Genomic DNA, 18,437 nt, shown 5'->3' with positions numbered 1-18,437 from the left:
TCCTTAAAGTTATTCATTTTTTCTTACTTTGAGGAGAGGTAAAGATAGGTGTTGACTAACAGTATGGACTACTAATGTGGCTGAGCAATGGGAGCAGAGCCTGGGATGCTTTCAACTACTCTCTTTTTAGCTAGGAGTAAATGACCATTTAAATAATATATTTATACATCTGATCTTTCAGATCAATGAGATCAGACATCTCTGTTTCTTGTCTGTAGTGTTAATAATGTGTTTATTGAATACTAAAAGTTTTTTTTTTCTTATTTTTAGTGAAGATATATGTGGAATAGCAAAAATTACTAACAAATGATCAAAAAGTTATGTTTCCTCAGAGATTAAAAAAATTCCAGACATGGCAAAATGACCAAAACAAGTTAAGCAAAAAGTATAATGTATCATGTCATTCTCAATTCATCATTGCTTTTGCAACATATTGTTACAAGAGTTCTTGAGACTTCAGGTCAGAAAATGAAGTCAAAAATAGGACAAAAAAGCAACTAGCAAAGAGAGAGTATGAGACAGAGGTATTAATGTTACTTATAGGCTTCGCAATTTTCTGGGAAGAAGGATTTAGTAACTTTAAAAGTGAGGGTTATGGAATGAGATTTTGTAAAAATTCTAGGAAGAAAAATAATATATCCTCTTTTGTCACCTTAAAATAGTGATTATTTCAGTGATGAATGACAATATTATTTATGTAAGAAAAGTTTAATTTGTGAATCAAGCATTATGCTTCTAGATGAGTAAGAAATTCAAGTAAGTGAAAGCCTTGTCATTTTAGTAGGATTGAAATTGGATGTCTAAATTCATTACAATGCGAAACTCCCAATAGAGACAACTGCTCAGTTTGGGACTTTTTTTGTTTTTGTTTCTGTTTTTGTTCTTTTTGAACAACTTTGGAAAGAGTCTGTGCCTCATAGTTTCCCAAAGCTCATTAAAAAATATATCGCGAAAGAAGTAATGCCATTTTTCTGATGCCAGAGACTTAGGTTTCTTATATCATCAGAGAATATATGAGGAAATGCTGGCGCTCACTCAGACAGCTGCTAGTTGAATGGAGTTTTGTCTGGTTTTGACCAGTGCCAGTTGTGCCACAATTAGAGGCAGTGTTGAGTTTGTAAAATCAGAGGTTCAGACCTCTGTCAGATGCAGGTGTGATGTTGCTTCCAAATGCTTTGATGTAGCTCCTACACAAGAAATAAAATATCCCATTTTTGAAGCAGAACTATCTTATTGGAAAAGGTGTACTTACAAGTGGGGCAAAACAGGCTTGCTGGTGCCTTTGTTCTGCATTTGTTATCAACTATTATCCAAGTAAAGGAAAAGGCCTCGATGTTTTCCAAACCAGTCTGGCGGCAACTTCCACACATCAATAATGCAGCATTAAGCTCGATATTGTTTGTTTCTTGAAAATGTTATTTTTACTCATATTTATCTTTAATTTTTGCAATATAAATCCAAGCAGTATTTAAAATACAAACATATGGAAAAATAACTTGCTATTGCATGTTGCTAGGGGAATGCAGGAGATGGCAGGAAACCGGGAGGTCAAAAAGTTGATCAGCTTGTTTTGAAACAAAATTTTTCAGATATCCAGGATCTAAAAGAAAAGCCAAAACATCTTTTCCTTAGCTGGCATATCAGGCATTTAAGTAGCTCTTTTGAAAATCTTTCTTTGTTTTTCTTCCAGCCTTAATTCACAGCTGCTACTTTATTGAATTAATATGAGAAATATGCTATATTTCTTGTAACATAAAAATTAGATGCGCAAACAATAGGTTACTTTTTACTTTTAAAGACAGCAAAAATGTTTTGATATCTTTTAGGCAAATAGTATTTGAAATGCAATTTATTGTTCAACTCTTGAGAGCATGACTGAATATTCACAGTACTTGGGCAAAACTGCTGCTGAAATCAGTGAGAATACACAATTATAGGTGTCATTTAACTGAAATGAAGATGAGTGTTTCATAGTTGAGTTCAGTGGCAGTTCTGCCTGGGCAAGTACTGAATAAGTAGTTCAGACACAGTCCCATGAGAGTATGCTTGCATGCAGAATGTCAGTTCTTCTTGAGTCATTTATTTAGACACCCATAAATTTTGTATTGAGTTCCAAAACACTTTAGCAGCTGTGGGTAGAATTTTAAGATTATTTTGCACAAACTGCAAGTGAAATATGTTTCTAGTAATATATTTCAGAGTCATAGACAGAGGAGGTAGCACTATTTTTATAGTTTAGGAGACGAACCAAGGCTTTTATGAGCAGAAGTGAAGGATGCCTGGGCAGAATACAATATGTTTGTTGTAATCTTTGAATATTACATTTCTAAACATTCCTACATTAAAAAGACAAATATAGTGCCATAGAAAGTTAGCATTACAGGACCTCTAAAATAAATGTGACATAGTCCATAATGAGAGTACAAGATACTTACAAAATAATGTCTGCTGTCAGAAAAAGGTAGGTTAAACTAGCATATACATTTACCTTTACCTAGCTAAAAGATTGTAAACCATTTGCCAAGCTCTGACCAAACTGTATTGTGATTTTCTAAGTCTATGTTAATTTTTTTCATTCCAGTCAATTCAAAGTGGCATAGCTCAGAAAAGATGAAAGGTGAAGAGAGCTTTAAAATAAGCTTGGCTGCCCGAATTACAAAACAACCCAGGAATGCTGAGTCCTTTGGTAGTCTCACTGTGTGGCTACTCCTTAAGCTAAGGTCTGGCCTTGTTAGCTGTGTGTCATTAGAAGCTGTTCCTTAGTTAGATCCGCCTTTATTTCAGCTGCTGGCAGAGCGGTGCTGCTGATCTTGCTGGTCTTTGTGTACAAATTTCCAGTGAAAATTTTCACAAGCTACTGTAATAGGGATGAGGTATGTAACTGAAAAATTAGACTTCTGCCCTGTACACTAAGAAGCTGGTGTGTATTTATGTTTTTAAGTGGGCTGGTTTTCCCCAGAACTAACACTCTTGAAATTATATTCGCCATAGTTAGCAGTGATCACACTATTCAGTCTGAAAATTGTAAAGGGGAAAAAATGTATTTAATCTCTTTTCAAAGGAGGAAAAGGGAAGTATGATATAACCTACCTCTAGGTTCTAGGAATCCTAGGGATTCCTAGATCCCTATAAGAAAAGGGATCTAGGAAGAGCCCTTGAAGAACAGAAGGGATAGACTATGATAGAACTTTTTTTACAACTGCGAATACCTGCTGGGATGTAAAGGAGTCCTTTGGGCGAATGGGTGACTGGTGTATTTTTAACCACAGCTGTGCAGCCTTTGGCCCTTTCAGAGCGAGCAGGGAAGGAGTGAGCGAAATGACAGTTAACTTCTGTTGGTTTTACTACCCAGGAAGAGGTTCTTCGAAGTGAAAGAATGGCCAAAACAAAACAAAGGAATTACAAATACAAAAAAGCAGAAATGGAGACGCAAAACAAGCTTGCTGCTATGTTTACTTCAAGTGAGTGTTACAAGTTAGTTTGTGTGTTCCAGACAGTATACAATATTATGCATTTTTGGCTCACAGTGCAAAATCAAACATTATTCTTGTTCCTTATTCTTTTGGACAAAGAAATTGCATTATGTTGAAACATTAAGTAACAGATTTTTTTAAATGTAAATGCTCTTTATTGATATATAACAACTTCTGCACTGTCTGTTGCATATATGCTTTTTATATATGTGCCAGCATAGCTTTTTTGGGTTTTCTTTATCTTGGCCAATAAAATTGATATAAAACATACCAACCAATCAAAAAAATCCCCAAGGAAACAAGGAACCAAGTAAGAATACTAGGTGAAATAGTAGGGTTATCTCAGAATCGCCTAGTACTTGGAATGACGAACACTCTCTATTCACAAAGGTGTACAGATAGATGCAAAATTAGATTTTGGAGATGAAGATTTTAAAGTTGCAGGACTGCGTGGACATCTTAATATTTTCTGATATATATGTTTTTAGATGAAAAGCTTTTTATTTGTAGCTTCCATTTGTTTTAGTCATTTTCATATAGAAACAAAATTGTTTTCCATAGAATCTGCCAAATACTTCATGTAACAGCCTCTCAATTATACAAAACCTGGCGTTTTGTCAACTCGGCTCAATGTGCAAGGAAAAAAGTTTCTACAAAAACTGAACGTAATGAGAGGGTTAACAGACACACTGTGCTGTCTGATTTGCATGTAGGTTTGCAAAAGGGTTTTTCTAGAGCAGAGCCCTACGGGTTTTTTCAGCCTCATTTCTTAGCAGACTGCACAGTTGGTGAGGAAGTAGGTATTCTGTCTGACACCCATTAGAGTCTCATTATTGAGTAATGTGGAGATAAAACAAAGAAGATTTTGAAATCCCGTATGAAAGTTAGCTAGCTTTGTCTTAATGAGTGTCAAGAAATCATGTAATGCTGTTTGTTTCTTATGAATGATGATGAGATGTAGGACAGAGCGCTTACGAATGCTGCAAAGGTTGTGACCACTAGTGACTTAATTGCTTTCCTGCTATTGCCTTTATGGCAAATATTATTCATAGTGTTAATCTTTTTCTTCATAAAAAGGATAACTAATTGCTCAGACTCATGCTTTATTCCTTCTAACAGTGTGGGCCAGCAGAGGATAAGATTTTCCATGAAGAACAATGGTTTAGTATTTTTTTTTTTCTGGAGCTATTGTCTACTTTGCTATTCAGTAGAGATTTTCCAGTAGCATGTTGAGGAAAGCCCTTCTTGGCCTTCGGCTAGTTCTGTCACTGATCCTCTTCTGCTTCCACACCTTTTGGGCAAACTGATCTGCAGCAGCTCTTTCTGCTATGAGGACTTGTGAATCCTCTCTCTCTGATCCAGACCCGTGCCCCAGTGTAGATCTTAGGATTGGTTAGGCAAGCTGTTCAAGCACAATGTAGCTAAAAAGATTTTTTACTTGTTTTGGTTTTGCTCTATTCTGGTTTTCTCACCATGTCCTTAGTGAATTTCAGTCAGGCTTGTAACCTCTTTGTGATCCCTCTACTCTCCTGTTTTTGTACAAGTATTGCAAATCTTGTTACGATACCTTGTTACGATATTTCCAAGGTACAGCTTTAATCTCCCACCCTTTCCTCTTCCTTTCCCATCTCTTGCTAGCATTTTTTTTTTTTTTTTTTTTTTTTTTTTTTTTTTTTTTTGTAATTTTGCATTCTGGCAGCTGCCTCCTTTTTCCTGGCTTTGCCAAACACAGCTCTATCTTAAGCCAGCTCCACTTAGAACCACTGCTACATGGATGCTCCCAGGCTGACAGTGAACAGTGGTAACTTTTCTATGTTATTTCCCCATTTTATCTCCCCAAACTAAAACTACTAATTTTCTCTCTCCAAATTGCAGCCAAAGTTTTTGGATTGTATGCAGTTGTAATTAATGTAACTTTTTTTTTTTTTGCTATGCAGTTGGTCAGGCAAATAGCATTTATGCAGTACTCTGACAATGTGGTTCATTTCCTTTTCCCTTTCTATATCACTGTATGCTTGCTTAATGCAGCCCCATATTCATAGTCATATCTGGAGCTGTTGAAATTACAGGGAGAACTTTAAAATTGGTTTTGCTCAGTACAGCTCTGCTGGTTCTGCAGATCTGCATGCTTTACCTCAAAGTCTCAATTAGTCTCTAGAATCAACACTTGAAACTAATACCAGTGTCCTGTAGCACAACTTACGTGAATTCACGGGTACCATGAGACAGTCTTTGCACTACATTTCTAGAGATAACAAAAAGCTGTTAAGAGTCAGTGCTATGAACCCCCTAAATAAAACATGAACCCTTTCCAGAAATCACTTCGTTTTTAGTTACCACAGGAAATAGCATAGTCAGAAATTCATTTAAGGTTTTCAGAGTCATCAAGCTATCCATGTTTTAGAAAGTCCTTCTTTCAGCAGTGATGTGGAGTTTGTAACATGCCACAGTGACCAAGATTGGTAACGCAGAAGACTTTATACTTGGCCGTGCATCAGTTTTGCTATTAGCAAAGCACGGATAACCACGCACTAGTTGAACTGTGCATTAAATTATTTTGTTCCTTTTTGTCTCCACACACATTTGCTGTTTTTGCATTTTAGAGAGGAAGTTGCATTGGAATTCACATGGCTCTTTCCCTGAGGATTTTCAAGAAGAGAAGAAAGACACGGTTCACTGTTTTATCACCTTCACAGAGGAGAATCACGAATGTCCAAACTTCGGAAAAGAGTTTTTCCATTACGCTCTTTTACAAGCTGGCAGTATGTTTCGTTATGCAGGCAGGTAGACGAATGCTAAAAATAAATCTCCGTTTCTAGGACAGGAAACTAGCAAATGCCTCAGAAGACCTTTGGGGTAGGGTTGTCTAGAGCAGCGGGGGGCACTTTGCAGTTCGGAACTGCCCGTCTGTGGCACGTGGTTTGAACAAGGCTGTGGTGCGGCGCCGCGGCTGCGGACACGGCGAAGGACCCGACCCAAGGGCAGGGATGAAGCCGGCCCGAGGGTGCTTGTAAGTGTGACTTTGCCTCTTCCCCGCGGGGCACAGATGCACGTGCATGCAGCTCTTTGGGGAATTGCCTCTTATGTGCAAAATATTCCTGAAATTCCCACCTCCGCTTTAGATCCTCTCAATGTTTCTGTAAAGTGTTACGCCTGAGAGAGGTTGGGTATATCTAACCTAACTTGGCCGGCTAACTAGCGTGAAGTACTAGCGAGTGACAGCTGCTCCTGTCAGCTGGCAGGCTGCTCAGCGCGCCGAATGCGGCCGCGAGAGTCGCGCGGCCCCTGTGCGGCTGGGCAGGGCGCCTGGCTGCGTCGCCCCGCTCGCAGCTCGCCCCGCTGCCCCGGCCCTTGTCGGCCCGTGCCTTCGGCAGCGGTAAACAAAACACTGTTTCTTTTGCTATGATCCCAATAAGAGCAGATTTGCTTGTGTATGTATTCGTTAACACAGGCAGAAAATGAAACAATTTTGTCAAGGTTTTTCTTACCATCACAGCAGAACTCTGTGTATAAAAGTGGATGACACAGATGTGATGGAAGGGGTTCCTGAAAGTCTGTCATCGTATCTGTCATCTTCGCCTTGGATAATCTTTTATTTTTTCATCAATTGCTATTTGAACAGGCGGTTGTGAAACAGAAAATTTATTGTAAAGTTACATTTTGCGTACCTTCAGTGATAAAAACTGTTCAGGTAGGCATGCTTTAGGATGCAAAAAGTATTACTGCTACAGAGAACTGGTATCATTTTGATTTCTAATTTGTTTATACATGCATATGTGTGTTTGAATTTTGCTTGTGTTGGGTATCCCTAATTTTTATTAAAAATCTGATTTTTGAGGTTACTTTGCTACTGAAAATAGCACATATATTTTGGTCATAAAATCCAAATTGCCTTTTGCCTTACATCTTTGCCTAACACATATCAAAATCATCACTCATAGCCAAGAACAAAAAAAAAAATTATTTCCTGACTCTAAAAAACAATACCTGTAAGCACATTTTAGTACCATAAGAGAACATTTTAAAATATAAATTTATGACGTGCATAAATATACGTATGAGAATATATTGTAAACACCTCATAGAAATCACAAAATAAACCAAGTGAACTCTTTGAAAAGTACCTTGAAAATCAAACTGCTTAATAGAATGGTTAGGAGAAAAAATGTTGCTCTTGCATTCTGCACCTCCAAGAGATGCTCTGCCTGGACTGCCCTGATCACTGGGCTGTGCGTGGGGACCAAAGTGCTTGTGTTCAGTTGTTCTCCAGGAACCAAGGGGGGAAAAAAAAAACAATAGAGAAAAAGAAATGTGGGCTGCCACAGGGAAGATAAAGTATGGTAACATTTTGTCCCTTTTTAAGCTAAGAGCAAAACCCATTCTCTTAGCTGGGCTAGGATTCCTCCCTTAACAGGTAGTCCTTTAAATAGCATGGTAGCTAGTGTAGTGCGAGCGGCATAACCTGCATGTAGTAAATCATTTTGAGCTGATCTTGCATTGGGAAGGAGGGGGAAGGGGGAACCCGTTAGATTTTATCCTAGTGTGCTTTCTGACTTTGATACACAAATCTAAAATGTGGCAGTGCTAATTAGATTTTTAAGAAAAAGTCTCAAGTTCTAGCGTGCTGCTGACGCAAACAGAAGCCAAACAGTCATGAATATGTGAAAACAACTTCAAAGCAGAATTGAAACAATGGAGGTAGGCGAGAGCGGCTTCGGTATTGCTGAGCCCAGAGCAGTACTTAATTAGCTTGCTTTATTTTTTCCCTGGGCTCTATTTCAAAGTAAATTCAGGCTTCAGTAAGAACTTGAAGTGAACCAGTGATTTACTCCTCTGGTAACTGAGGAAAATTTAAAGACAGGAATTTAACACAGACAAAATAGGTCCTTTCTGGTACTGTAACAGGACATAGTCCCATGCAGCATGGGTTAAACTTTTGGTGAGCGCCTTATATGTGAGTACTGACACGAACACTTCAACCTGAACCTGGGCCAGGTTGAATCACAGCCGTAATTTGCTGGGAGGAGGTTGGTGTAGTCATGGTCTCCTGCTTCCAGCTAGTGGCAGGGGCTGTGATGGGGCTGGAGCTCCTGCATCCTGCAAGCGGCGTAGCCAGAGCTGGGTCGGCGGCGGTGCCAGCTTGGAGGGACCTGTGCAGGGACTCGCTAGCCTTGTCTGAATCGACTGAGCCAGCTTTGGGCTGGGTGTAAATTGGTGCAAGTTTTGGCCTTTTCTCACCTATCCTCAATTCTTGCCTTTAGAAATAGCAAATGCCTTATGATGCTATAGCCACATCTAACCATTCACCTCTGTTCTATTGTGTGATTACAGTTATATCGGTATGTTTAGCCTTAAATAATTACATTTCTGCTTTCTGCTTGGGGGTATTATTTACTAACTCTGTGCTATAAATACCAGTAAGAGAGTAATCTTCTTCATGCTTCTTATATACATATGATTTGCATTTTCTGTTCTTTGCCCCACTGAGTATTTGGTAGGTGTTTCTGTCTCAAACGTAATAATGTAAGCAATGGTGTTTTGAACTCTATAATTTGAAAACAATAAGCTGTTATCTAAAACCTGCTTGGAGAAGTTTAACCTTCTGATTTCAGAAGCCAGAAAAGCACAATTCTGGCCCCGCTGGAGTGATAAGTGCACACTTAGCTCCGTGTACTTTTGGTGGGCATTAAGCTGTATAACAACCTTACCGTTATGATTTTTGAAGACATTCTGCCTTAAGCATTTAGAAGAGTGGAAAGAAATATTAGTTCATAGAGGCGCACCTGTCTTCCCACGTGCACGTGCATGCAGGCGGGCGAGGAGGCTGCTTGTGCCGGGAAGCCTCCCGGCTGGGGAGGGGGTGAGAGCGGGGTCCTGCCCGGGAGCTCCGCACCTGGCAGAATTTTGCCCAGCTGGGGACTGGTGGCTTCTGTCTAGTTTTCTAGACATTTTCTTGCCAGATTGTTGCCCATTACCTACTGTAGGGCCTCTTGGGATATGAATAGTGAAAACATTGTGTACCTAGGGAGTATTTTAGATCTCAAAGCCCTGCCTCAGCTGGCATTTGGGGCACAGAGCTAAATCCCCCGTAGCAGCGGCTGGCTAAGCAAGTGGAAGTGGGAGACGAGCTCTGTGATTTCTCAGTCACCTGTTAAATCCAGCAGCGGGAAACTGTCACTCTGTGATGGTGATCGGAGGCCTGCTTAAAATGACTCTTACTCCTTTGCTTAGGATCTCAGTCCGTAGACACTTAGTGGCAAAGTAAAGAAATAAAAACCTGTTCCCTTCTGTTGCAGGCAGTTTGAACGTGGAGGTCGGGGGCTGCAGGCAAAAGCGAGCTGTCCCCCGGCCCGGAGGCAGGGCTTTGCCTTCCTGCTTGCCCTGCGCTCTTCTCTTAATTTAGAGTATTAGCAAACATATTTATTGAAAGCATGTGTTTTGTAAGTACTGAATGTGGTATTATCTCTGTGTTTTAGAATTTTGCAGATGTGACTGATTACTACAGCGACGTTAACAGTGAATTACAATTTAACATCATTTTCTTTTGTCATACCTTATCAACCAAAAATATCTTTCGAAACTTACTTTATCATGAATTTAGTCCCGATAGTGCTCGTCATACTTAATTATTTTTAATACTTAATGTAGTATATATATTGTGTAATTTTAAAGAGTTTTACAGGTATTTTAAAAAATAATTCCTATGTTAAAAATTCTTTTCTTCTGGTATTAACAATCTCAAATTGGTGCACTGCAGTGTCGTTTTGGGAAATATGCCAACAGCTCTGCTTGTTAGTATCAACATGCCTGTTCAGAGTTTGTATGTACTCTCTGGTGTTTGCTGTTGCCGTATATCCATAGAGGGTCCTGTCCTGCTTTCAGAATTCGCAGCAGCACAACATTGGCCGAACAGACCAACATTCAGACAGAGTCTGGTAACCATAAGTGTAAATTACGAGGACCCATATTTGAAAAAAACTGAGTGCCTTTTCAAACTAGTTCAGTGCATTTGAAACTATGCCATAGGATTCAAACGGGAGATAAGCAGGTTTTAAGAGGTTGCTGTTATTAGATGCTGTACTTACATGCTAAAAAGTTCATTCCTGTTGTGGTTACTGAATACTTAAAAGTGTTCTTTCAGATCTGAAGACCATGAAAAATATCATTGCTTAACCAGAAGCAAATGTCACGTAAATCAAGGCAGAATTTAGCAGAGGTCATAAAGAGGGACCAAGGACGTTACTTAGTTATCCAAAGCTATTTAAATATTAATTACTGTGGACAAATGTGTAAGGAATGTTCTTTCCTCTTCACCCCTTTCTGGATTTTCCAAAGTAGAGGGAGCAGTCATCATGTGGACTTACAGAAGTGACAGAAATGATAAATCCACTTTATTTCTTACTTTGCTGATGATTCCAAGCTGGGAGGAGTGGCTGATACACCAGAGTGATAATAGGTCCCAGTCCTATGCAATCACTTCCCATGTCTGTTTTGTAAGACTTGCTCACACTAGAACCACTGAATTGTCCTGTTCCCATCCCAGGTCTGCTTTTTTGCTTTTCTGCTGACAATTAGGATGGCTTGTGGCCACAAGGACTGCAACTGAAGATGAACTCTTGCAGGCAGCACATTGGCAAAGAGCAAGATCACTGTACATTTGAATAGTGGCTCTGGCCTAAAGTTCCTCCTAAGAATTGGTTAAGACAATCTCTCTGCTTTGCAATCACCATCTGTAAAATGAAGTAATACCTGCCTACCTGTCCCAAAGGAGCACAGATTATTGATTAATGGTTGTGAAGTGATAGAGGAAAGCACTGAATGCACATCAGAACCATCAGATCTCTGAATGTGTGGAGAATTATTCTCTGAAAAATCTAAAAATATAAGCAGCTGTGTTCTTGTGGCTAGTGTAGTACTAATGTATTCAATTCCTGTAACTGAAATGAGGGAAATCACATATCAAGTCTCTGAGTGTCATCCTAGTGAATTTGTGTTTTTTGGACCATTCTAAAGGCAAATATATTGTTTTTCAGAGGTATTTTTATAAACCCCAGGACAGAGCCTAGCATGTTTCTGAGTGTTCTCCAGTCTTTCACCCCTTGCTTCTTTGGAGCTTTTCTGAGCTCCTGTCAGGCTGCCCAAACATGCAGCGTGATAGCCACAGTGGCTGGCATGAATCTGTCAAGGGAAGAGTCCTTGGTACTCACTGCTACCCTGAAAAAGATGATGATCACCCTGTTCCCCAGATTACGTACAATTCACAGTAAGATTTTAGCAAGGTTTCACAGATATTGCTGTCCTGTATAAAATAGATGGATTAGGATCCTGTTGTGCAAGGTTCACTAAAACCACAGAGCAATCACTTAATGATTTGTTGTGTGCAGCATATTATGACATACCTGTTTTTCTTCTTTTAGAAGATAAAGGGAAAGCAAAAACCAGTAGCGTGAGTCAGCATTCCAGTACAGAAGTGGGTCCCTTTCTTCCCAAGCCTGGAGTGGCAGCAATGGCACCTGTAGCACCTACACCGTCCTCCAAGAGCACAAATGGAGCTCCTACCACAGCTTCCGAGTCAGAAGAGGAAAAAGCCAAAAAACTACTTTACTGTTCATTATGCAAAGTGGCTGTGAATTCCCTGTCACAACTAGAAGCCCACAATACAGGTAGGTGTGTACAAAAGGCAAGTGTGAGCTGTGAGTTGTTTTTTTAAAAAAATTAAGGGTAACAAGCTGATTTTCTGACACTATTGTAGCCATACTTCATTGAAGAGAGTCTTCTAATAAAAATGACAAGTTACAAAATCTTTTCTGTTGATGGCAATAATGTGTTTGATATTTTATTAAAGTTCTCTACTAATTTTTGAAAATTCTTGTACTCTATAAGCTTTTAGCTGACAATCCCTAGAGTTTATGTCACCTAATGGTATTCCATCATGCCTCCATAGTGGCTTCCATGACATTGAATTTTCTAAAAGGACAGTTCTGTATCTCTTTCAGTTTTCAGTGGTGGTTGTTTTTGCTGATATAGCTATTAGTAACTTTTTTTTTGCAGATACATACCTTTTATCTTATATTTTTAAGGCGGGCTCTCTAGTTTTCCTAGATGTCCTAGAATCTCTGACATTTTCTCCCCCTTACTCCTCTCATAATTCCTTTAAAAGGCCCCAAGCAACAATCTCTAATGTTCTGTGGCTGCTCTGTGATGTGCTGGTGATAGAAAGCTTGTTAACAAATCAGTGAAGCTAGTTTTACAGCTGTAATCTATTTTTCAAATGGCCCAAGCAGAAATTCCTTCCAAATCAAAGATACTAAAGGACTGCTGCAGTCTCCATCATCACCACCTCTATTTGCATCTGGTGATACATGATTCTAACTGTATGTACAGCTCCCTCATTCTACACTTTCCTGCATGGTCCCACAGTCACCATTAAGTTAATGTTGGAAGTTAATATTGATTTATTTTCCTTAAAAGCCACCTATACTGGAGATAAAATGGCCATAGTGACTTTAGTGTAAAATATTCTTAAAGTGATAAATCCAGAGGACTTGTGCCTCTGGTTAGTATAGTCTTCCTCTGCACTGCAAGTCTTGGGGTGATCAGGACTTCCAAAATCATGCGGTGTTCAGGAGATCAGCCTTTCCTGGTTGGTTGTTTGTCTCTTCCTATCATTAAAGACAGGGGTTGAATTCTGATCCCAGTTAAGTCTATGGAAAAATTGTAATCAAATTAACAAGAGCCAAGACTTTGTGTTGGCTTTTCCTCCACATGTCCTCCAGTATATTGGCCGTAGGCTTAGTCACAGCTTTCTGTGCAGGAGTTCCTGAGTGGCTGCTATAGTTCCTCTTCTCCGCTTGGCTAACGCCCCTTTCCTGATATTATCCACTAGCTACATGGATTTTGGCAGAACAAGTGCATGTTCTGGGCCATACAGCCACACACTGCCCCCAAACAGAGGGGCAGTGTCCCGGTGTGCTTATACTGACTTTTTGTACAAACCTTTCTTCCATTGTTTAGTTCCCCTTTGGGTCCAGGGATACTGGAACTACGCTGACCAAAAGCAGAGTCATCATTAATCTACATTTATTCATGATTTTAACCCCTTTATTTTGAAGATAAGGATGTTACAAGAAGTCCCAAGACTAACGGACACAATTATATATTACCATTTATTAATTTATCTGCATCTGCTCGTCCATTAGGTTCCAAGCACAAGACGATGGTTGAGGCTCGAAATGGTGCTGGTCCCATTAAGTCTTATCCTAGGCCTGGATCCCGGCTGAAGGTTCAGAATGGCAGTAAAGGCTCAGGACTGCAGAACAAGACATTTCATTGTGAAATCTGTGATGTCCATGTTAATTCAGAAATTCAGCTTAAACAGGTAGTTTGTGTGTCTTTGAAGTTTCTTCGGTTTTAGCTGTATTGCAGGATTGTAGGTTTCATGTAGGTTTGTGTGAAGATGTTTTGACAAAAAAGTGAGCTCAATGAACAAATGTTTTCCATCATCCTAGAGCTATTTCTAAAAGTCCATCAAATTTACCTAATTGTTCCAGCTGGAAAAAAAAAAAGTGGTTTGAGAGCTGTAGAGCAGAAGAGGAAGAGTTGTCAGTATCAACATAATATACTAGATTTAGCTTGTCACAGCTCAGTAAAGAGTAGATTTGGACTTTGCTCTCCCAAATGCAAGAAATCCTGGGTAGAGTTTCCCTGAATTCCTCCTTTGGTGCCTTTCTAATCTGCTAGAATATTTTTTAGTATTCACTGAATGTGAGAGGGAGAGTGTGACTTGAAGCTTAGTTTAAGACAATCATAACACGTTCTGGAGGATAACATGTTCTAGATCTGTCTGTACCGCGCAGTAACATACAGCAATGTTACCATTAGCCCTGGAAGCAACACAGGTATAGCAACATACAGTTCTGCTCTATCCAAGCTAATTAGCCCCAGGTTCAGGCCTGTGCCAGTACAGCTATGTTATATCTGATACCCAAACTGGAATCTCTTAACTGGATGGTGGTGTACTATGTCAATGTGTCCTCTTATTCAATTATTTCAGTTATCTCTAAGATGGTATTAAATTGCATGACATAGACATATCCCTGCTTACTGGTTCTTCCTTCAGTTGATACTGAATTATGTATACAACTGGAACAACATCAGTAAGAAAAACTGGAGTGTGCATGTACTCCTACTTCTGAATATCCGTACAATCTAGTGGTTTCAGCTGATTCAAAGCTTCTTGAGTAGAAAAAGAAAATACTAACCAAAATGTTGCTTGTTTGCAGAACTACTCTCAGATCACAGAAATTGCTATATTTAATTAGTTTTTCATTCTCTATTTGATGTGCTCCAAATTGTTAGGTTTAATTTAGCAAAACTCATCTTTGCCCTCTCCAAAGCACCTGCTTTATATTACAAATGGAGGCTTAAGCATATCCTGCTAATAAATCAGTTTTAAACCTAAAACGGAGAAATGTTTAAACAGCTAATTAAATGTGGTGATATTTATTTCAGCATATTTCCAGCAGAAGGCATAAGGACAGAGTTGCAGGAAAGCCTATAAAACCTAAATATAGTCCTTACAACAAACTTCAGCGCAGCCCAAGTATTTTAGCAGTAAGTATTCTTATTTGTCATCGCTGTCTATGTGAATTTGTGACCTTGGGGACTGCTACTGCACAAAGACAAGAGCATGTCAGATCTGACACCTCCACAGAGTTTCTCCCCCTGCAGGCTGAATTTGCACTAGGATCAGGTTTTAAGGTAGTTATGTATTCTGTCTGCTCAGTCAAAGGCACTCAAACAACAGTGTGAGTGTTATTTACTGCTAGGAAGAAGGGAATAATCAGTGGAATGTGGAATGAACCTAGTGTGCCTAGTTGAAGGGTCTGAACTGTGCTGCGTTAATGCACTGCTCCTTGAAGGCTGAAATGCCTATGCTCTCTTTTTCTGGGCACTTGAGATAACTCTCAGTTAAGATGGATACTGTCAGGGAAAATGATGTAAGGTGTTAAAATATAAAAATATTAATGTTCATTCTTTGCATATAGCAAGACAGAGTGCTGGGTGAGATGGGCAAAGGAGCTGTAAGGAGTTCAAGGGAACTGATGGTCTATCTGCATAATTGGGCTATGTCTGTCACCAGCTATCAAAACACTACTCCTGCCTTTGTGCCCCCAGCCTTTCCCTTTTCCCACCTACCTGCATTTCCAAGAATTCCCAAGCCGGTTCTGCCAGTCAGCTGCAGAGTTCAGGCTGACTGTAGCACAGCAGAGACTGTATGTTTATTTGCTCATGACTCAGCTTGTATTTTATTCATTAGGGAAAAGTGCATGCCATCTATGGTACAAAAACAATTTATAGGTTGGAAAGAAAGAGAGGCAAATACATATGTACAAGAGTAAGCATGTGAAAAGCCTTTAAAGCTGAAATATTAATGTGTCTTTGTAATTGTGTAGAGCTGAATGAAAATGCTGTAGGCTTTCTCTATGTCTCCCCATTCAGTAGGTTCTGCACAAAGTAATCTTGTTAACTTGTGTAGTACATCATTTTATAATCTATTGGGTAAGAAGAGACCTGCATTAACAAAAGAAGGACATGAATATCTCTACTCACACATATACATGATTGTGAAATTGCCATTTTCAATGAAACTGTACTGTATATGTTTCTGATTAGTTTAAATTAGTTTTCACCATGACCACCAGCCCCATTGTAGTTCTGAGAACTGAGTGATAATTATTTCAGAAGGAACTTTTTACAGTATTAATCTTAAAAAATATATATATTTGTTTATATATATATGTATATATGTATATAGAAAAGAACAGCTCTGCATTAACAGGGGAATAGCTAGCTGAAATAATACTGGCTTCCCATCTCTGGCCTTCTGGCCTTTGTAATTTTCTGCGAATAATTTTTGCAAGTGTAAATAACTTTTGCATTAAAGTCATGGTCATGTGTTTTATATTTCTTGCACAGTAATGATTTATATAATTTAATGTTACTTATTTGCAAATTATGCTTCTTCCTAAACTCCACTATGACTGCCCCTACACTCAAGAGATTTATAGGCATTTATACAGTTTGGTTGCTTACATTTTCCTGGGAATAAGAAAATGTGGATAAAATTTCAGAACACCTCACAAAGGCTTCTGTGAAAAACTAGAGTGTGCACTTTGTCAGGGTTAATGTTTCCCTTAAGTAAAAATGGGCATGGGGAGGACTGTATTTACACTGATTTTTTATTTGCTGTTATTTTCATTACAGGCAAAACTTGCATTCCAGAAAGACATGATTAAGCCGCTGGCACCTGCTTTCCTTTCCTCTCCTCTTGCTGCAGCTGCAGCTGTATCATCAGCTCTGTCCCTTCCTCCTCGTCCTTCTGCCTCTCTGTTCCAGGCACCTGCAATAGCCCCGGCGCTCCTAAGGCCAGGCCATGGTCCCATCCGTGCAACACCTGCCTCGATCCTTTTTGCACCGTACTAATTTCGGTGATATAAAAAAGAGATAACTATGGCCAGTAGAAAGGGTTAAAGGAAAGCAAGAAAGGGGTCAATACTTTAAAATGTCTTTCTCATTTGAAATGCCATCCAGTGTGACACCTGAACCAACCATACCACCAGATTCACCACTGACGGGTACTGCGTTCCTGAAGTCTAGACGAGTCTCTCTCTTTATCTTTTTGTCAGTCTCTCTCTCTTTTTTTCTCTTTTTTTTTTTTTTTTTTTAATCCAGATAGAGAGGTTTACTAAAAACTTAATTGCTCATAAAATTATATCATTAAAGATTCATGCATCTATTAATAGTGGTTGTTTTTTTTTTTTAATGCGTATGATGCACCTTGGAAACAAGGAACATAAAATATTTTCCTGGCTGACTTGAAAACTAGGGTCTTCCTTGCTCGCATATATGTAAATAGGTCTCTGAAAACCAGTGGGGTATATTCTAGTGCGATAAAAGGTAAATGAACCAAGTGCTTAATTGTGGATAACATCTTATAAATGAATTGCGTCCTTTTCTTTTCAATGTGCTCTTGTTGACAGGGATTGTGTACGGTCCTAGACCTCAGTACTTGTGTATCTTGTGTCGTACTAAAGATGTATCACATGTCTGATTTTAAAATTTTTAGTTTCTGTGCAGAGATATGGAAGCAGTGCAGCGCTGAGGCTTTTATTAATTGTTTCTTTTGTGTCACAGTTTATTTAGAGAGATTAAAAATAGAAAGCCATATAACATGTAGTTAAGATTACTACTTGTTTGCTACTTTCATTTAACTTATTTTGTTGTTTCCTCACTGGTGTTGCTTCGCAATGTTTAAAGAGAAAAAAAACAAAAAGCTTTACAATTGCACATTACCACAGCTCACATGCGTTGTTCAAGAAGACAGTGGATCTATGTATTTGTACGTAAATATCCTTTTTCTTCCTTTCTAACTAGTTTCCTTTGTAACAATGCTGCATAATGTTGTGGCTCCCTAATGCAATAATGTACAGAACATAAAATATTTATAATTGACTGACTATCTTTTCTGTTTACTAAATATATTGCAGTAATGCCCCACCTCTCTTCTTACCTCCCCAACCCTTTTATAAAGGTGATATCAATATGCAGTGCTCAGACTGAAGTCGTTATGTGATAATGGGGACAACAGGTGGAAGAAAGAAAAAAAATGAATTAACTTTTAGAGCATCTTTATCTGCAATCCATAATAGTAAAATGTCTGTGTATTTTTTTAAATGTACCTTTTCAATAAAATAATAAGAAAAATGTAGATGCTTCTTGTGTTTATTAATTAATACTGGGAAAACTTCCTGAAACAAACAAATGTAACTAAAAAAAAAAAAGTCTTTAGGAGCAGGCAAAGCAATAGAGTTGTAATAAAGTATAGTTAGAGAACATATATTCCCTTGCATCTTAATGTCTTTCCTTGCTACATCTTGTTACAGCCTTTACTGGGCTTTTCTG

General features: G+C 38.8%; 1 protein-coding gene across 3 annotated transcripts in view; it reads left to right on the top strand.

Moving 5' to 3' along the window:
- Positions 1 to 16,958, top strand: part of ZNF385B (zinc finger protein 385B) — a 138,692-nt gene extending 121,734 nt beyond the window's left edge. For all 3 annotated transcript variants that reach the window (XM_062578806.1, XM_062578807.1, XM_062578805.1), the window contains 4 exons: positions 11,891 to 12,136; positions 13,673 to 13,851; positions 14,985 to 15,086; positions 16,740 to 16,958. In XM_062578806.1, coding sequence (XP_062434790.1) covers positions 11,891 to 12,136; positions 13,673 to 13,851; positions 14,985 to 15,086; positions 16,740 to 16,958 — 746 coding nt within the window. The remainder of the gene's footprint in view (positions 1 to 11,890; positions 12,137 to 13,672; positions 13,852 to 14,984; positions 15,087 to 16,739) is intronic.
- Positions 16,959 to 18,437: the final 1,479 nt, after the last annotated feature.

This window comes from Rhea pennata, chromosome 6 (assembly GCF_028389875.1).
Source record: "Rhea pennata isolate bPtePen1 chromosome 6, bPtePen1.pri, whole genome shotgun sequence".
Classification (NCBI taxonomy): Eukaryota; Metazoa; Chordata; class Aves; order Rheiformes; family Rheidae; genus Rhea; species Rhea pennata.
This window is presented reverse-complemented; position numbering and strand designations above follow the sequence as displayed.